The sequence below is a fragment of the Notolabrus celidotus genome, chromosome 11 (assembly GCF_009762535.1).
Source record: "Notolabrus celidotus isolate fNotCel1 chromosome 11, fNotCel1.pri, whole genome shotgun sequence".
Classification (NCBI taxonomy): Eukaryota; Metazoa; Chordata; class Actinopteri; order Labriformes; family Labridae; genus Notolabrus; species Notolabrus celidotus.
This window is the reverse complement of record NC_048282.1, coordinates 36,719,364-36,740,197: the sequence shown is the minus strand read 5'-3', so window position 1 is coordinate 36,740,197 and position 20,834 is coordinate 36,719,364. Positions and strand designations below refer to the sequence as shown.

General features: G+C 45.5%; 1 protein-coding gene across 1 annotated transcript in view; it reads left to right on the top strand.

The window, feature by feature from the left end:
• LOC117820960 (tyrosine-protein kinase SRK3-like) overlaps nt 1–20,834 on the top strand; it is a 136,745-nt gene that overhangs the window by 102,128 nt on the left and 13,783 nt on the right. Inside the window, exon 3 of the mRNA XM_034694920.1 lies at nt 5,918–6,084. Coding sequence (XP_034550811.1) covers nt 5,918–6,084 — 167 coding nt within the window. The remainder of the gene's footprint in view (nt 1–5,917; nt 6,085–20,834) is intronic.

Sequence of the window (20,834 nt, the reverse complement as noted above, 5' to 3'; positions counted from 1 at the left end):
GGATTCTTGCAGAATAATAAGGTGACAGAGATCGGCAGATTCGGAGGAACGTGGAGATTATTTAATTTAAGATGCATTTTTAATCTGGAGCATCCCGAGGGAGCTTCTGTGTCAACAGAGCTGCAGTAAAGGACTTCATGTTGTTGATTGTTTACTTTGGTAATCTAAAGATTGTTGGGAAGAATATTTATTTAAATTTAAAAACAGTGTCCTCAAACATCTTGTTTCATCCACAACCATACGATATTGAACTTCCTGTCATAAAGGAGGAAGAGACTAATCAAAGAATTTCAGCTTGTTCTTCTTAAAGCACACTTTGCAGATTCATTTTTTTTAACACTAGATCTAAACTTTTTCTAATAATATCATCAGGAAAAGTTCATCCCAGATCTCTCTTGCTTTAAAGACTCACATCTGGAGGAAAAAGTGGTCGTCTTCTCTCTTTAGGACAGAAAAAGGTGTAGGGTACAGCATCCTAAAGCACCTTTTTACAGCTGCTAGATCAGACATAAAACTGAAGACATGAATCCTCGGATCCTTCCCCTCTGTTTCTCTCCTCCCTAATAGGGGGAGGTAAAGCGTGCAGTTGAACCCAGGGTGAGGGTGAGCTCTTGCCCTCTCTGTCCTCTCTCTGCAGACTTTCTCTCTCTTTCTCCCACTTCTCATGAAAGTGGCATATAAGGGGGAGGAAGAGTGTACAGCCTCAAGCCTCAAGCCTCAAGCCAACAGCCATATTGCTGCTGTCGAGCCAGTGTGACCTAAAGAGGCGGGCTTTGAGCCTCCTCGCCAACAGCTACAGTGTTCCTGCCTGTCAATCAAGTCAGCTGTGCCTCTCATTGGAAGACAGATCAAGACATGATCTATCCAGACTTCACTTGTCTTTTGAACCAGACTGTAAACATGTTTACATCTGCTGTAAAGATCCTCTTCTTTGAATTGGTGTGTATGTGGTTTCCTGTAATCCCGGAGCCAGCCTCAAGTGGATCCTCCATGAACTGCAGTTTTTAACACTTCTGCATTGGGCTCATATTTTTGCCGTTTGAGCCTGACATGCACCTCCTCCAAAATGTAACTACACGTTGAAACGACTCTGACCCAAAGCCCTGTGATTGGTCCACTGGACGACAGCATATTTCCTGCATTTCCACCACGTCCAGAATCACGTACATCGGCCGTACATTTCAATCCTCTGACATCTCCTCTCTATTCTTCTTTGTATTACTTTCTTTATGAGAAACGGCAACATGCATCAGCTCATATTTAACATGATACACTCTGAATCTGTGTGAAAAAGCAGAAACAGGCGACCTGAGACACATCGATGCACACGTATGTTGTGCTCACGTCCTCGCCGGCCACTACAGTACAGAGTCAATGCAGGAGCATAAACCAGGGTTAATAAGCTCCAGCCCAAACAGTCCTCTCAGCCTGGATCTTCTTTCTATCCTCTCTCTCTCCTCTCTGTTCCTCCTCTTTTCTTTTCACATACAGGTACGATGGGCAGTGAGAGCGAGCACAGGTCATGAACTTTTGTGCCTTGCTGTTGATGTCTTTGTTCTCGCCACTGCTTGTATCGTTCCACAGGGGACGTGTGGGAGCTCTTCAGGGGCCAAGAAGTCGGTCGAGCTCATATGCACAGAGCCTCAGTCTGCTGAAGTTTGCAATGCTGTTTGGGTTTTAGCGCTCGCAAAGGATCACTCGGTCGGCTGTGTGACTTATTGCATTGTTAGGGTTATTAAAGGACACTCTGAAGAGGACGCCGTTTGGAAGGAGAGGCCCTCAGTGAGCGCTCATCCTCTTCATCAGGACATAAGTATCTTGTGTTTATTCCAAACTTCAGAGTTGATTTGTTGAGGACAGATTGTTTTGTGTTCCGCCTGAAGCGCCAGTGTGTGTGTGTGAGAGTGTGTGTGTGTGTGTGTGCTCTCAGCCCTCATAAAGACATGAGCAGTAAATGTGGAGACGTTGTTGTGTCTGAGATTGAGTTGGCTGCTGATCAAAGTGCTCTGTAAACAGGACGTTTTTAGCATCTCGTCCTCAGCTGTAGTAACCCACATTTTCTGCCAGTTGTTGGCACCAGACGGGACTTTTACGGTGAATGAGCTCACAGCCAATTCTCTAATGGACCTCCTGAGATTTGTGTGATCCGTGACTTTTACAGCCTGTTATTCCTCCTCTCTCTCTCTCTCCCTCTCCCTCTCTCTCTTCAGTCCGCCCGTTTCCCTCTGATCCTCACATCTCTGTCCCCTCTTTCCCTTTTCGTCCTCTGGCTTCACACATCTTCTGCGTCTGCATCTTTTTCCCTCCCCCTCCTCTTCTTCAAGGTCCCCGAGGTCTCAGGGGGAAAATGCTGCAGTTAGGCGTTCAGTTCTCTCTGCTGCTGAAATATGCATCATCAGGGCTCCGTGTGCACACGAGTGTTAGGCTGACCACGCCTTCCCCTCTGAAGGCTCCACCAGCGCCTGTGTCCACAACCGTGGAAACAGAACTGATTTCCTGCTGTGTGTGATGACAGTGTTTCCTGTGAGGAGTAAAGTCAGCGTACCTCAGTCTGTCACAGGTCGAGGTATCAACATCCTTTACTGCACAACTTTAAAAACACCTTAAATACCTTAAATAAAATATGCATTAGGAAGACTTTACCAGGCTTTAATATGAAGCAGGCTTGTATTAGAGACCAGGGCCCGTATGCACATCCAGCCATTAGTGATGAAAACAGGCCGTTTGTACTAATGGTGATAAAAATTGATGATCGGTTTGCATGATTCAGGTTAACACCCCAACAAAGCATTACATATAATGGAGGTAGACCCACCATTACAGGTGCTAACAGCAGGATCACCTCACCTGTTAGTCTGTTTAAAGGATGGAGGACATCGTGCTGATGTGTTACTGTTTAAGACCAAATATGAAGACAACAGATATTTAGGGATCGAACGAATCCTTTGGAAAAGTCTGACGATGTCTAGATTTAGGAGACACAACGTAACTCTGAGGTAACCTACCAGCAACACTGTGAAGTGAATCCTTCCCAAACAACTCTGTTAACAAGTCCTCATCCTTCAATGGGGGGCAGGTGGTCCTCCACCTGGACCACGTTGGGGGCGGTGCTTGTTGCTCAAAGCCGCTTTCATGTTGCTGTTTTATTTTGTAGGTCTTCTACTGAGCGCGCTCAGAAACACCACACGCATTTCAATCAGGAGAGACACAATCTGAATATTAAGGCTATTTATTAAAACTGAATGAATGATGGAACTTGACAGAAATCTTTGGTGTAAGGACTCTATGGGGATAATATTTGAGCGTAGGATGTATGAATTTGGCAGCAGAAGAAATCCCCCTAGAGTCCAGACACTGGTGGTGGTTGATGATCCAAGGAATTGAAGACTTGCAGGGACCAGGTGGAGGCGGGGAGGTGGAGGGGTGCGCACCATCAATGCAAGAAGGAACTAGCAGGAGAGAGAGACACATTTAAAAAGACAGCAGAGAGTTGATAGGCTGATGATAAGGGCATGCCACTGAGCTATTGGATGACGCCGCTGCTGATTAGTCAATGACAGCTCCGGAGCGAGCAGCTGCATTTACCCGGTTCAAGATCTGAAGCCAGACTTTCCCTTTCTCCTTGTTTGTTCTCTTTGAGGATTGACTTGCTGATAACAGATGTTTGTTCATTCCAGCAGGACCAGACTCATGTTAGACACACATCTGCTGAGACCGTGTTGGAGAGAGGGATAGAGGGAGATGAAGAGAGAGAGAGAGATGATAGTGGGGAGACGGATAGTAGTAGTTGTAGCAGCTGGAGTCTGGCACGTCCACAGCAGCAGAGATCCAGAGAAACCTACGAGACAAGGGAGCTCAGGGACTCCAGAAAGGTCTGTGGTTAGTAACTTTAATGGGACAGGGAGAGTTAAAGTGAGAGACAGACAGAGAGAGGAGAGAGGGGGAAAGACAGGATCCCAGTGTGTCAGTACCCAACATCAAGACAGGATAAGATCCAGTCCCATCTTCCAGACAGGACTCGGTCTGATCTCATCTTAATCCACCATGAGCAGAGCACTTTGCAGCATCAAAAAAAAATCAAATGTCCATTTCTTCTTGATCTTCTCTCAGTCACAGTGGGACCACTCCCCATGGTTATTGTTGTTTATGTGTAGTAGGCATGCTCAGTTTGAATGTGTTGGATCAGGGTTTTCCAGGAGGTTCCCTGGACATGTGACGTTTTGCACCAGCCTCACTTTCATGGCGCAATTAGCTAATTGGACGATTATTTACAGTCGTGCATGCGGCTAACGCTACGTCCAAATGGGCCGTTCCATAACGGGACATTAAGACTAATGGTCCCGTTTGTGTAATGGCTGGACTGACTGTCAAAGGTACCAGGCTTCAATACGAGGCAGGCTTGTATTAGAGATGGTCCTTAATTTACAATTACTGCCAAAGGTACCAGGCTACCAGCAAAATAAATGTAGTGCTGATCTTGTTAAATCATTTGCCTAGAGAAGCAGATGTGTGTCTAACATGAGTCTGGTCCTGCTGGAGGTTTCTGCCTGTTAAAGGAAGTTTGTCCTTGCCACTGTAACTTGCTAAATGCTGCAAAGTGCTCTGCTCATGGTGGATTAAGATGAGATCAGACTGAGTCCTGTCTGGAAGCTGGGACTGGATCTGATCCTGTCTTGATGTTGGGTACTGACACACTGGGATCCTGTCTTTCCCTCTCTCTCCTCTCTCTGTCTGTCTCTTACTTTAACTCTCCCTGTCCCATTAAAGTTACTAACCACAGACCTTACTGGAGTCCCTGAGCTCCCTTGTCTCGTAGGTTCCTCTGGATCTCTGCTGCTGTGGACGTGCCAGACTCCAGCTGCTACAACTACTACTATTCGTCTCCCCACTATCATCTCTCTCTCTCTCTTCATCTCCCTCTATCCCTCTCTCCAACACGGTCTCAGCAGATGTGTGTCTAACATGAGTCTGGTCCTGCTGGAGGTTTCTGCCTGTTAAAGGAAGTTTGTCCTTGCCACTGTAACCTGCTAAATGCTGCAAAGTGCTCTGCTCATGGTGGATTAAGATGAGATCAGACTGAGTCCTGTCTGGAAGATGGGACTGGATCTGATCCGGTCTTGATGTTGGGTCTTTGTTAATACTAGAACATAGAGTACGGTCTGGACCTGCTCTGTTTGGAAAGAGTCTGAGGAGAACGTTTGTGGTGATTTGGCGCTATAGAAATAAAGATTGATTGATTTAGTCCTTGAAGTGGGCGGCCCAAGTTTGATGCCAGCTCCCTCCCTCCTCTCTCCTCAGTTCCTCTCCTCTGCTCTATCCCCGGTCCTGTACTCTCAATAAAAGCATAAAAGCCCCACTAAAGAAAACAAACGTATTAAAAGTTGCTGCATTCACACAAACATTTACTCACAAAACCTTTTAAAGAGCAAACTCAGGGAATGAATTGAGTGTGTGTGACGGTGGTTTGCAGATGTTTCAGTCGTTTGTTCTTCTTCGTCTTTCTTTCTCTTGTTTTGCTGTGAATGAAATGTGTCATAAATCTCTGAAATGCTCTGCTGGTTTTTTTGTGCAACCAAGAAGTCTGAGACTCTCTCCTTTCAAAGTCAGCCTGGTTCCAAACTTTGATGTGCAAATCACTTTGTCAGAGCTGAGTGGATAACAAAGAGAGGAATGAGTCACTCTGCTCGTTGGAAGTTTCCTTTGTATGTAAATCATTCCTGTTATCTTTTCTTCATCTCATCTTCTCCCTGCTGTCCTTTCTCAGTAACTACACAAGTCTTTGTACTTTCAGCATGAGAGATCACTTCAGGTTCTGAGTCTCCAAAAACTCATCATGAGGTTCAGTCAGTTTCTTTAGGATCTGTCGGATGTGTCATTAATATGTGATGACCCTCCTCTTCCTCTTCCTCTTCCTCAGCCCGCAGTGAAGGGAAGGTTTACCACTTCAGGATCCAGCGATCCTCCATCGGAGCGTACTTCGTGTCCGATAAGGTCTCCTTCGGCACGCTGGGAGAGCTGGTCTCGTACTACCAGAAGAACCCACGCAGCCTCGGGGTGCTGCTGGTGGAGCCCTGTGCTCAGCAGGTAGGACCCTAAAACATCAGGTTTTTACTCCTATTCTTGTGAGGACCTCTAATGACACGATGCTCTCCCTTAAAGACACAAAATGTTCTTTAAATGATGGAACCAATGACTGAGGAAACAGGAGTCTTCATCTTGCAGCTCGAGGTTTAGTGTTCAATGGACCAAACTTTAATTCTTTACACCTGAAAACATTAAATTTATTCACTGCAGTTTAACAAAGACTGACAGGGTTAGGGTTAGGGTTAGGGTTACGATTAGGGTTGGGGTTAGGGTTAGGATTAGGGTTAGGGTTAGGGTTAGGGTTAGGGTTACGATTAGGGTTAGGGTTAGGGTTAGGGTTACGATTAGGGTTACGATTAGGGTTAGGGTTAGGGTTACGATTAGGGTTAGGGTTAGGGTTACGATTAGGGTTAGGGTTAGGGTTAGGGTTAGGGTTACGATTAGGGTTAGGGTTAGGGTTAGGGTTACGATTAGGGTTACGATTAGGGTTAGGATTAGGGTTAGGGTTAGGGTTACGATTAGGGTTAGGGTTAGGGTTAGGGTTAGGGTTACGATTAGGGTTAGGGTTAGGGTTAGGGTTACGATTAGGGTTAGGGTTAGGGTTACGATTAGGGTTAGGGTTAGGGTTAGGGTTAGGGTTACGATTAGGGTTAGGGTTAGGGTTAGGGTTACGATTAGGGTTACGATTAGGGTTAGGGTTAGGGTTACGATTAGGGTTAGGGTTAGGGTTAGGGTTAGGGTTACGATTAGGGTTAGGGTTAGGGTTAGGGTTACGATTAGGGTTACGATTAGGGTTAGGGTTAGGGTTACGATTAGGGTTAGGATTAGGGTTAGGGTTAGGGTTACGATTAGGGTTAGGGTTAGGGTTAGGGTTACGATTAGGGTTAGGGTTACGATTAGGGTTGGGGTTAGGGTTACGATTAGGGTTAGGGTTGGGGTTACGATTAGGGTTAGGGTTAGGGTTAGGATTAGGGTTAGGGTTAGGGTTACGATTAGGGTTAGGGTTAGGGTTAGGGTTAAGATTAGGGTTAGGGTTAGGGTTACGATTAGGGTTAGGGTTAGGGTTAGGGTTAGGGTTACGATTAGGGTTAGGGTTAGGGTTAGGGTTGGGGTTAGGGTTACGATTAGGGTTAGGGTTACGATTAGGGTTAGGGTTAGGGTTAGGGTTAGGGTTAGGGTTACGATTAGGGTTAGGGTTACGATTAGGGTTGGGGTTAGGGTTACGATTAGGGTTAGGGTTGGGGTTACGATTAGGGTTAGGGTTAGGGTTAGGGTTGGGGTTAGGGTTACGATTAGGGTTAGGGTTGGGGTTACGATTAGGATTAGGGTTAGGGTTAGGGTTACGATTAGGGTTGGGGTTAGGGTTAGGGTTAGGGTTAGGGTTACGATTAGGGTTAGGGTTACGATTAGGGTTAGGGTTAGGGTTACGATTAGGGTTAGGGTTAGGGTTACGATTAGGGTTAGGGTTACGATTAGGGTTAGGGTTACGATTAGGGTTAGGGTTAGGGTTAGGGTTACGATTAGGGTTAGGGTTACGATTAGGGTTGGGGTTAGGGTTACGATTAGGGTTAGGGTTGGGGTTACGATTAGGGTTAGGGTTAGGGTTAGGGTTGGGGTTAGGGTTACGATTAGGGTTAGGGTTGGGGTTACGATTAGGATTAGGGTTAGGGTTAGGGTTACGATTAGGGTTGGGGTTAGGGTTAGGGTTAGGGTTAGGGTTAGGGTTAGGGTTACGATTAGGGTTAGGGTTAGGGTTACGATTAGGGTTAGGGTTACGATTAGGGTTAGGGTTACGATTAGGGTTAGGGTTAGGGTTACGATTAGGGTTGGGGTTACGATTAGGATTAGGGTTAGGGTTAGGGTTACGATTAGGGTTAGGGTTACGATTAGGGTTAGGGTTAGGGTTACGATTAGGGTTGGGGTTACGATTAGGATTAGGGTTAGGGTTGGGGTTACGATTAGGGTTAGGGTTAGGGTTGGGGTTAGGGTTACGATTAGGGTTAGGGTTGGGGTTACGATTAGGGTTAGGGTTAGGGTTACGATTAGGGTTAGGGTTAGGATTAGGGTTAGGGTTAGGATTAGGGTTAGGGTTACGATTAGGGTTAGGGTTACGATTAGGGTTAGGGTTACGATTAGGGTTAGGGTTAGGGTTAGGGTTACGATTAGGGTTGGGGTTAGGGTTAGGGTTAGGGTTAGGGTTACGATTAGGGTTAGGGTTACGATTAGGGTTAGGGTTAGGGTTACGATTAGGGTTAGGGTTAGGGTTACGATTAGGGTTAGGGTTACGATTAGGGTTAGGGTTACGATTAGGATTAGGGTTAGGGTTAGGGTTACGATTAGGGTTGGGGTTAGGGTTAGGGTTAGGGTTAGGGTTACGATTAGGGTTAGGGTTACGATTAGGGTTAGGGTTAGGGTTACGATTAGGGTTAGGGTTAGGGTTACGATTAGGGTTAGGGTTACGATTAGGGTTAGGGTTACGATTAGGGTTAGGGTTAGGGTTACGATTAGGGTTGGGGTTACGATTAGGATTAGGGTTAGGGTTGGGGTTACGATTAGGGTTAGGGTTAGGGTTAGGGTTGGGGTTAGGGTTACGATTAGGGTTAGGGTTGGGGTTACGATTAGGGTTAGGGTTGGGGTTACGATTAGGGTTAGGGTTAGGGTTACGATTAGGGTTAGGGTTAAGATTAGGGTTAGGGTTACGATTAGGGTTAGGGTTAGGATTAGGGTTAGGGTTAGGGTTACGATTAGGGTTAGGGTTACGATTAGGGTTAGGGTTACGATTAGGGTTAGGGTTAGGGTTAGGGTTACGATTAGGGTTAGGGTTAGGGTTACGATTAGGGTTAGGGTTAGGGTTACGATTAGGGTTAGGGTTACGATTAGGGTTAGGGTTACGATTAGGGTTAGGGTTAGGGTTAGGGTTACGATTAGGGTTAGGGTTACGATTAGGGTTGGGGTTAGGGTTACGATTAGGGTTAGGGTTGGGGTTACGATTAGGGTTAGGGTTAGGGTTAGGGTTGGGGTTAGGGTTACGATTAGGGTTAGGGTTGGGGTTACGATTAGGATTAGGGTTAGGGTTAGGGTTACGATTAGGGTTGGGGTTAGGGTTAGGGTTAGGGTTAGGGTTACGATTAGGGTTAGGGTTACGATTAGGGTTAGGGTTAGGGTTACGATTAGGGTTAGGGTTACGATTAGGGTTAGGGTTACGATTAGGGTTAGGGTTACGATTAGGGTTAGGGTTAGGGTTACGATTAGGGTTGGGGTTACGATTAGGATTAGGGTTAGGGTTAGGGTTACGATTAGGGTTAGGGTTACGATTAGGGTTAGGGTTAGGGTTACGATTAGGGTTGGGGTTACGATTAGGATTAGGGTTAGGGTTGGGGTTACGATTAGGGTTAGGGTTAGGGTTAGGGTTGGGGTTAGGGTTACGATTAGGGTTAGGGTTGGGGTTACGATTAGGGTTAGGGTTAGGGTTACGATTAGGGTTAGGGTTAGGATTAGGGTTAGGGTTAGGATTAGGGTTAGGGTTACGATTAGGGTTAGGGTTACGATTAGGGTTAGGGTTACGATTAGGGTTAGGGTTAGGGTTAGGGTTACGATTAGGGTTGGGGTTAGGGTTAGGGTTAGGGTTAGGGTTACGATTAGGGTTAGGGTTACGATTAGGGTTAGGGTTAGGGTTACGATTAGGGTTAGGGTTAGGGTTACGATTAGGGTTAGGGTTACGATTAGGGTTAGGGTTACGATTAGGATTAGGGTTAGGGTTAGGGTTACGATTAGGGTTGGGGTTAGGGTTAGGGTTAGGGTTAGGGTTACGATTAGGGTTAGGGTTACGATTAGGGTTAGGGTTAGGGTTACGATTAGGGTTAGGGTTAGGGTTACGATTAGGGTTAGGGTTACGATTAGGGTTAGGGTTACGATTAGGGTTAGGGTTAGGGTTACGATTAGGGTTGGGGTTACGATTAGGATTAGGGTTAGGGTTGGGGTTACGATTAGGGTTAGGGTTAGGGTTAGGGTTGGGGTTAGGGTTACGATTAGGGTTAGGGTTGGGGTTACGATTAGGGTTAGGGTTGGGGTTACGATTAGGGTTAGGGTTAGGGTTACGATTAGGGTTAGGGTTAAGATTAGGGTTAGGGTTACGATTAGGGTTAGGGTTAGGATTAGGGTTAGGGTTAGGGTTACGATTAGGGTTAGGGTTACGATTAGGGTTAGGGTTACGATTAGGGTTAGGGTTACGATTAGGGTTAGGGTTAGGGTTAGGGTTACGATTAGGGTTAGGGTTAGGGTTACGATTAGGGTTAGGGTTACGATTAGGGTTACGATTAGGGTTAGGGTTAGGGTTACGATTAGGATTAGGGTTAGGGTTAGGGTTAGGGTTACGATTAGGGTTAGGGTTACGATTAGGGTTAGGGTTACGATTAGGGTTAGGGTTAGGGTTACGATTAGGGTTAGGGTTAGGGTTACGATTAGGGTTAGGGTTAGGGTTACGATTAGGGTTAGGGTTAGGGTTACGATTAGGGTTAGGGTTAGGGTTAGGGTTAGGGTTACGATTAGGGTTAGGGTTAGGGTTAGGGTTACAATTAGGGTTAGGGTTAGGGTTAGGGTTACGATTAGGGTTAGGGTTAGGATTAGGGTTAGGGTTACGATTAGGGTTGGGGTTAGGGTTAGGGTTAGGGTTACGATTAGGATTAGGGTTAGGGTTAGGGTTAGGGTTAGGGTTACGATTAGGGTTAGGGTTACGATTAGGGTTAGGGTTAGGGTTAGGGTTACGATTAGGGTTAGGGTTAGGGTTAGGGTTAGGATTAGGGTTAGGGTTACGATTAGGGTTAGGGTTACGATTAGGGTTAGGGTTAGGGTTAGGGTTACGATTAGGGTTAGGGTTAGGGTTAGGGTTAGGGTTAGGATTAGGGTTAGGGTTAGGGTTAGGGTTAGGGTTAGGGTTAGGGTTACGATTAGGGTTAGGGTTAGGGTTAGGGTTAGGATTAGGGTTAGGGTTACGATTAGGGTTAGGGTTACGATTAGGGTTAGGGTTAGGGTTAGGGTTACGATTAGGGTTAGGGTTACGATTAGGGTTAGGGTTAGGGTTAGGGTTACGATTAGGGTTAGGGTTAGGGTTACGATTAGGGTTAGGGTTAGGGTTAGGGTTACGATTAGGGTTAGAGTTACGATTAGGGTTAGGGTTGGGGTTAGGGTTAGGGTTAGGGTTAGGGTTAGGATTAGGGTTAGGGTTGGGGTTAGGGTTACGATTAGGGTTAGGGTTAGGGTTAGGGTTACGATTAGGGTTAGGGTTACGATTAGGGTTAGGGTTAGGGTTAGGGTTACGGTTAGGGTTAGGGTTACGATTAGGGTTAGGGTTACGATTAGGGTTAGGGTTAGGGTTAGGGTTACGATTAGGGTTAGGGTTAGGGTTAGGGTTACGATTAGGGTTAGGGTTAGGGTTAGGGTTACGATTAGGGTTAGGGTTAGGGTTACGATTAGGGTTAGGGTTAGGGTTAGGGTTACGATTAGGGTTAGAGTTACGATTGGGGTTAGGGTTGGGGTTAGGGTTAGGGTTAGGGTTAGGGTTAGGGTTAGGGTTACGATTAGGGTTAGGGTTAGGGTTAGGGTTACGGTTAGGGTTAGGGTTAGGGTTACGTTTAGGGTTAGGGTTAGGGTTAGGGTTAGGGTTACGATTAGGGTTACGGTTAGGGTTAGGGTTACGATTAGGGTTACGTTTAGGGTTAGGGTTAGGGTTAGGGTTACGATTAGGGTTAGGGTTACGGTTAGGGTTAGGGTTACGATTAGGGTTAGGGTTAGGGTTAGGGTTAGGGTTAGGGTTACGATTAGGGTTACGATTAGGGTTAGGGTTAGGGTTACGATTAGGGTTAGGATTAGGGTTAGGGTTAGGGTTACGATTAGGGTTAGGGTTAGGGTTAGGGTTACGATTAGGGTTAGGGTTACGATTAGGGTTGGGGTTAGGGTTACGATTAGGGTTAGGGTTGGGGTTACGATTAGGGTTAGGGTTAGGGTTAGGATTAGGGTTAGGGTTAGGGTTACGATTAGGGTTAGGGTTAGGGTTAGGGTTAGGGTTAGGATTAGGGTTAGGGTTAGGGTTACGATTAGGGTTAGGGTTAGGGTTAGGGTTAGGGTTAGGGTTACGATTAGGGTTAGGGTTAGGGTTAGGGTTAGGGTTAGGGTTACGATTAGGGTTAGGGTTAGGGTTAGGGTTAGGGTTACGATTAGGGTTAGGGTTAGGGTTAGGGTTAGGGTTAGGATTAGGGTTAGGGTTAGGGTTACGATTAGGGTTAGGGTTAGGGTTAGGGTTAGGGTTACGATTAGGGTTAGGGTTAGGGTTAGGGTTGGGGTTAGGGTTACGATTAGGGTTAGGGTTACGATTAGGGTTAGGGTTAGGGTTAGGGTTAGGGTTAGGGTTACGATTAGGGTTAGGGTTACGATTAGGGTTGGGGTTAGGGTTACGATTAGGGTTAGGGTTGGGGTTACGATTAGGGTTAGGGTTAGGGTTAGGGTTGGGGTTAGGGTTACGATTAGGGTTAGGGTTGGGGTTACGATTAGGATTAGGGTTAGGGTTAGGGTTAGGGTTAGGGTTACGATTAGGGTTAGGGTTACGATTAGGGTTAGGGTTACGATTAGGGTTAGGGTTAGGGTTACGATTAGGGTTAGGGTTAGGGTTAGGGTTAGGGTTAGGGTTAGGGTTACGATTAGGGTTAGGGTTAGGGTTAGGGTTAGGGTTACGATTAGGGTTAGGGTTAGGGTTAGGGTTAGGGTTACGATTAGGGTTAGGGTTAGGGTTAGGGTTAGGGTTAGGATTAGGGTTAGGGTTAGGGTTACGATTAGGGTTAGGGTTAGGGTTAGGGTTAGGGTTACGATTAGGGTTAGGGTTAGGGTTAGGGTTGGGGTTAGGGTTACGATTAGGGTTAGGGTTACGATTAGGGTTAGGGTTAGGGTTAGGGTTAGGGTTAGGGTTACGATTAGGGTTAGGGTTACGATTAGGGTTGGGGTTAGGGTTACGATTAGGGTTAGGGTTGGGGTTACGATTAGGGTTAGGGTTAGGGTTAGGGTTGGGGTTAGGGTTACGATTAGGGTTAGGGTTGGGGTTACGATTAGGATTAGGGTTAGGGTTAGGGTTAGGGTTAGGGTTACGATTAGGGTTAGGGTTACGATTAGGGTTAGGGTTACGATTAGGGTTAGGGTTAGGGTTACGATTAGGGTTAGGGTTAGGGTTAGGGTTACGATTAGGGTTAGGGTTAGGGTTACGATTAGGGTTAGGGTTGGGGTTACGATTAGGGTTAGGGTTAGGGTTACGATTAGGGTTAGGGTTACGATTAGGGTTAGGGTTACGATTAGGGTTAGGGTTAGGATTAGGGTTAGGGTTACGATTAGGGTTAGGGTTAGGGTTACGATTAGGGTTAGGGTTACGATTAGGGTTAGGGTTACGATTAGGGTTAGGGTTAGGGTTAGGGTTACGATTAGGGTTAGGGTTACGATTAGGGTTACGATTAGGGTTAGGGTTAGGGTTACGATTAGGATTAGGGTTAGGGTTAGGGTTAGGGTTAGGGTTACGATTAGGGTTAGGGTTACGATTAGGGTTAGGGTTACGATTAGGGTTAGGGTTAGGGTTACGATTAGGGTTAGGGTTAGGGTTAGGGTTACGATTAGGGTTAGGGTTAGGGTTAGGGTTAGGGTTACGATTAGGGTTAGGGTTACGATTAGGGTTAGGGTTAGGGTTAGGGTTACGATTAGGGTTAGGGTTAGGGTTAGGGTTACGATTAGGGTTAGGGTTAGGATTAGGGTTAGGGTTAGGGTTACGATTAGGATTAGGGTTAGGGTTAGGGTTAGGGTTAGGGTTACGATTAGGGTTAGGGTTACGATTAGGGTTAGGGTTAGGGTTAGGGTTACGATTAGGGTTAGGGTTAGGGTTAGGGTTAGGATTAGGGTTAGGGTTACGATTAGGGTTAGGGTTACGATTAGGGTTAGGGTTAGGGTTAGGGTTACGATTAGGGTTAGGGTTAGGGTTAGGGTTACGATTAGGGTTAGGGTTAGGGTTAGGGTTAGGATTAGGGTTAGGGTTACGATTAGGGTTAGGGTTACGATTAGGGTTAGGGTTAGGGTTAGGGTTACGATTAGGGTTAGGGTTAGGGTTAGGGTTACGATTAGGGTTAGGGTTACGATTAGGGTTAGGGTTAGGGTTAGGGTTACGATTAGGGTTAGGGTTAGGGTTAGGGTTAGGGTTAGGGTTACGATTAGGGTTAGAGTTACGATTAGGGTTAGGGTTAGGGTTAGGGTTACGGTTAGGGTTAGGGTTACGATTAGGGTTAGGGTTAGGGTTACGGTTAGGGTTAGGGTTACGATTAGGGTTAGGGTTAGGGTTACGATTAGGGTTAGGGTTAGGGTTAGGGTTAGGGTTACGGTTAGGGTTAGGGTTACGATTAGGGTTAGGGTTACGATTAGGGTTAGAGTTACGATTAGGGTTAGGGTTAGGGTTAGGGTTACGATTAGGGTTAGGGTTAGGGTTAGGGTTACGGTTAGGGTTAGGGTTACGATTAGGGTTAGGGTTACGATTAGGGTTAGGGTTAGGGTTAGGGTTACGATTAGGGTTAGGGTTAGGGTTAGGGTTACGATTAGGGTTAGGGTTAGGGTTAGGGTTACGATTAGGGTTAGGGTTAGGGTTACGATTAGGGTTAGGGTTAGGGTTAGGGTTACGATTAGGGTTAGAGTTACGATTGGGGTTAGGGTTGGGGTTAGGGTTAGGAGTTGGGGTTAGGGAACGGGTTAGGGTTAGGATTAGGGTTAGGGTTCGGGTTAGGGTTAGGGTTAGGGTAAGGGTTAGGGTTAGGGTTAGGGTTAGGAAAGGTTAGGGTTAGGGTTAGGGTTAGGGTTAGGGGTGGGGTTAGGGTTAGGGTTAGGGGTTAGGGTTAGGGTTAGGGGTGGGGTTAGGGTTAGGGTTAGGGTTAGGAAAGGTTAGGGTTAGGAGAGGTTAGGGTTAGGAAAGGTTAGGGTTAGGGTTAGGGTTAGGGGTTAAGGTTAGGGTTAGGGGTGGGGTTAGGGTTAGGGTTAGGGTTAGGAAAGGTAAGGGTTAGGAAAGGTTAGGGTTAGGAAAGGGTTAGGGTTAGGGTTAGGGTTAGGGTTAGGGTGGGTTAGGGTTAGGGTTAGGGGGTTAGGAGTTGGGGTTAGGGACCGGGTTAGGGTTAGGATTAGGGTTAGGGTTAGGGTTAGGGTTAGGGTTACGATTAGGGTTAGGGTTAGGGTTAGGGTTACGATTAGGGTTAGGGTTAGGGTTAGGGTTACGATTAGGGTTAGAGTTACGATTGGGGTTAGGGTTGGGGTTAGGGTTAGGGTTAGGGTTAGGGTTAGGATTAGGGTTAGGGTTGGGGTTAGGGTTACGATTAGGGTTAGGGTTACGATTAGGGTTAGGGTTACGGTTAGGGTTAGGGTTAGGGTTACGATTAGGGTTAGGGTTAGGGTTAGGGTTACGTTTAGGGTTAGGGTTACGGTTAGGGTTAGGGTTAGGGTTAGGGTTACGATTAGGGTTAGGGTTAGGGTTAGGGTTAGGGTTAGGGTTAGGGTTACGATTAGGGTTACGTTTAGGGTTAGGGTTAGGGTTAGGGTTACGATTAGGGTTAGGGTTACGGTTAGGGTTAGGGTTACGATTAGGGTTACGGTTAGGGTTAGGGTTACGATTAGGGTTAGGGTTAGGGTTACGGTTACGTTTAGGGTTAGGGTTAGGGTTAGGGTTAGGGTTAGGGTTACGATTAGGGTTAGGGTTACGGTTAGGGTTAGGGTTACGATTAGGGTTAGGGTTACGGTTAGGGTTAGGGTTAGGGTTACGATTAGGGTTAGGGTTACGTTTAGGGTTAGGGTTACGATTAGGGTTAGGGTTAGGGTTAGGGTTACGGTTAGGGTTAGGGTTACGATTAGGGTTAGGGTTAGGGTTAGGGTTAGGGTTACGATTAGGGTTAGGGTTACGATTAGGGTTAGGGTTAGGGTTACGATTAGGGTTAGGGTTAGGGTTAGGGTTACGATTAGGGTTAGGGTTAGGGTATCGATTAGGGTTAGGGTTACGTTTAGGGTTACGATTAGGGTTAGGGTTAGGGTTACGATTAGGGTTAGGGTTACGTTTAGGGTTACGATTAGGGTTAGGGTTAGGGTTACGGTTAGGAGTTGGGGTTAGGGACCGGGTTAGGGTTAGGGGTGGGGTTAGGGTTAGGGTTAGGGTAAGGGTTAGGGTTAGGGTTAGGAAAGGTTAGGGTTAGGGTTAGGGTTAGGGTTAGGGTTAGGGTTAGGGGGTTAGGGTTAGGGTTAGGGTTAGGGTTAGGGGTGGGGTTAGGGTTAGGGTTAGGGTTAGGAAAGGTTAGGGGTGGGGTTAAGGTTAGGGTTACGATTAGGGTTAGGGTTAGGGTTACGATTAGTGTTAGGGTTAGGGTTAGGGTTAGAGGTATGAATGAATGAATCAATCAATCATAACCGCAACTGTACTCATACTTGACTTCGCACTGCACGTCTTTTAATGGATATAAACGAGTCAAAGCAGAACTCGCAGAGGTTTCTGTCATACTAACTCCGTATCTCAGTGGCCCGGTAAGAGACAAATGTCTAACCCAGCTCAGGCTACTGATGACAGGCGGACAGAAAACACAGTTTTCATTTAGTTAGGCGGGTTTCAAAGTTGACTTCTAAACTGAGACTTATTTATTGCTGCTGTTTTGACTTGGCTTGTTTGTAGTCAAAGTGGAAAAGACTCATCGTACAGATCTGGACTTGATTTGTCAGCTTGTCTTTAAAACTGTCTGTCATTGTTGTCCCTGCTGCTGTGTTTACTGTCACATCCTCTCTGCAGCTCATGTCCATGCTGCATCACGTTAATTTTTTAAGGGTGCACCAATCAGACGCAAGGAACAATCCATCAATCCATCTTTATTTATACATCACCAAATCACAACACATGGTATCTGAAGACAAACAGAGCAGGTCTAGACTGAACTAAGTCCCAACATCATGACAGGATAAGATCTTTGCAGCATTTAGCTAGTTACAGTGGCAAGGACAAACTTCCTTTAACAGGCAGAAACCTCCAGCAGGACCAGACTCATGTTTGCTGAGACCGGAGAGGGAAATGTGTCCGCCTGCGTTTCAAAACAGTCTTTCATCATGAGTGGTCCTCACAAAGATAGAAGTACAGTTCATCTTCATCCACATGTTTGTCAGTGTGTGTATGTTTTTCATTACAACAAACCTTTAACACAAACTAATGTCAGACTCTATGTTTCTAATCCGCTCACACACTGGGAGTTTGTTTTGACGTTTTGTGTGTCAGAGGCTTTTTGTGCCTGAAACAAAGACTCTGAATTCATGTCTCTTTGTTGCACTGCAGCAGGAACTTAATGAGCACTGTCTTATATACATAATTAACACCAAGAGGCAAACATATTTGGAGCGTAATTAACCACAGAATATAATATTTGGAACAATTTTAGAAAAAAAGATCACGTGTCAGCGCCGTAATTACATGCAGTGTCTGTATCTCTGCAGCCCAGCTTAAATTAAACCCTCAGCCAGCCGATTCTTTATTCATGGCTCATCACTCGGAGCCCGGCGGGAGACGACAGCGCTCAGCTCGCCGAGGTTTCTCACTATCTCTACCCTGCAAAATAAGAAACCTCCTATTTAAAACACACACACACACACACACACACACACACGTCACACTCCTGAGAGAGTCACATTACACACACTGAGTGATGTTTCAGAATAAGAACATTTAGATTCTCAACGTGAGGATAAAGCTGCAGTTATAAGAGTGTTGACGAAGAAGAAGAAGACAGTTCCTCTCCTGGATCTGAGGACACTCAGTGATCCCTCCCTCTTCTCTCTTCCCTTCCAGAGGAATCCGTGAGTCTGAGGCGGCCGACACACTGAGGCAGAAACACACAGAGCATGATGTTTCATGTTCAACGTCTAAACACACACACTCACAGAAAAACAACACACACACAGCTTCATGAAGGAGTTCTCTTAAACAAACCTTTTTTACATTTCTTTGTTTTTATTTGAAATCCTCTGTCCTTCATCATTTCAGTGATTTCTTTTATTTATATATTTTGTTACTTTTTCATATTTTTTTATCACGTAGAGACAAAAAGCATCTGAATCTATAAGCTGAGTGTTGGTGTTGATTTTGTTTGTGTCTTTGGCACTTCATAACTCTGCTGCAGCTCACTCCTCTGGTGTTAGAAATGATTTAATGTTTGAAAAGTTCCTCCTGACGTTGTTGCAGCAGAATGAAATATAAACGCAGCTCGCTTCTGTTTGTTTTAAGTGAAACACAAAAAGTCTTGGTGACATATTTTACAGTTTATGAGCTAAAATCTCCATAAAACAAATTTTATCAGGCAACACAACAATCCTCCAACGCTCAGGGATAATATATGAATCAGTCTACACGTATAAAATGTGTCAGAATACATACAAAACTCAGCTGCACGCCTCCTCACTCATACCCGCTCCAGAGACCACATCACCCTAGTCCTCCAGAACCTCCATTGGCTTCCCATCCCCTTCAGAATACAGTACAAGATCCTACTCATCACCTATAAAGCCCTCCATAACCTAGCTCCCTCCTACCTCACCGACCTTCTGCAGCCATATAATCCCTCCCGCAACCTCCGCTCCACCAACGCCAACCTCCTCACCCCTCTCACCAAACCCAAGCACCGAACCTGGGGGGACAGGGCCTTCTCTGTCGCTGCCCCCACCCTCTGGAACTCTCTCCCCCAACACCTCAGATTCTCTCCCTCACTCACCAAATTCAAATCCGGACTCAAAGCCTTTTACAAAGGCTTTTAAACTAGAATTGATTGATTTTTTTTCTTGTTTTGTTTTATTTTGCTGCCTTGCTTTTCTTTGCTTTTTTGCACTGTTTTCCTTTTGCTTTCCTATTGTATAATTGTATTTTCCTGTAAAGCTCTTGGAGAACCTTTTAAAGCGCTTTTATAAATAAAATGTATTATTATTATTATTATTATTATTATTAGGAAGCCAAAACAAACTGTTGTGTGTCCTAAAGAAAAAGGCTGCGTGTCTCATTCGGCTGACACAGGATGGTTATGCATCTTCACACTCCTCAAAGTCCTGCCTTGCTTTACCTCCCCTAAAACATGGGGTCCCCAAACTTCTCAGCCCGTGGCCCCCAAAATATTGGTGCCAAAGCCTCGTGACCCCCACTGTCCCTCCAAGTGATTTAATGTGTCTTCATTTAGCTGGTCTGCAGAAAATGACCCTACCTATATGAGCATGTGTCTGTGTTTCCTGTGCCGTTATGAATTAATCTGCTGCTACTGATGTTTTAGACCAGGGGTGTCAAACATGCGGCCCGCGGGCCAAAACCGGCCCGCAAGAGGTTCCAATCCGGCCCGCGGAATGACTTTGCAAAGTGAAAAAACTACAGAGAAGACATTAACTGACATTTTTCAATAACAGTAACTACTATTTCAAATTTGTCCTCTGGGGTTTGCATAAAGTCACTGTGCTGCAGGGGGTCCATAATAGTCATCTTTACCTCCTTCATTATTATAATCTCTCTGTTCCTTTGCAGTAAACATTACACTCTGTGTCAGGTGAATGGGTAACCTGTGTGTTTGGTGTGTTCCCAGCCGGTTTCAGGGCTTTAAGAGTAAAATATTTGGCCCCACTATGAGACTCATCATGGCAATAAATACAACAGCTGTTTTTGTAGAATGATAATTCATTAAATGTGAACATTTTCAAAATTTACTTCTACTTTTTTTGCACTAAAACAAAGGGAAACATTAAGAGTTGTTGTTACTTATAGGTCATTATGTTATGATTTTACTGGTCCGGCCCACTTCAGATCAACTTGGGCTGTATGTGGCCCCTGAACTGAAATGAGTTTGACGCCCCTGCTTTAGATCATTAACTGTTCACTAACCCTAAACTTAGGAGTCACCTGGAAACAAAGAAAGGCAGAAAACTCATTACATTTTATATTTTCAAGGTTTTATTTCAAGGTTAGCTACTATTTATCTAGATATGTTTTACTATAATGGGTAAAATGAACTATTTTAAAACAACTTTGAAAAGAGAACATCCTGGAAGACCTCTCACGACCCCCCATTTGTGTCTCGACCCACACATTGGGAACCTCTGCCCTAAAACACTACCAGCGTGCAAACCCGAGCTCAACAAGCACTCTGATCATCAATGAAACACTGAACCTTTAGAGAAAGAGTCCAACACATTTCACACAATGCTTGTTAATCTAATGTTGCATGCTCAAAATCAGCAGAGCTTCCGTTAGCTCGCTAGCTAACACATATTCCTTGCTAACTAACAAACCTAGCAAAGCACATTTCAGGTGGTTGATAAAATCTGATTCATCCAGATTCCTGAGTTTGTTGCAGAGCAGATACTAAACTTACTAGCTAACCTGTTTCCTGGTTGTAACCTCTACTTCATGACAAACTGTGTCAATAGAGGGTGAAGCTAATGCTACAAAGCAAGCAGACAGTCCCATCGAACGGCGTCAATAACCGGACGCTGTTTTCAGCCAACGCCCAGGATGCTGGATCAAAAACTTCAGAGTGCAAACATCAGGTCACCTTAAAGCTGACTGTGTCACTTAATACAAGGGTTTTCTAAAGTTACCTATAGTAGCTTTAATATAGCTGTTTTACATCACACATGGTTCCTTCTTTTGGATCATACCCTGACTTTAAATGTTATTAAAACAGCTCTTAGAGAAC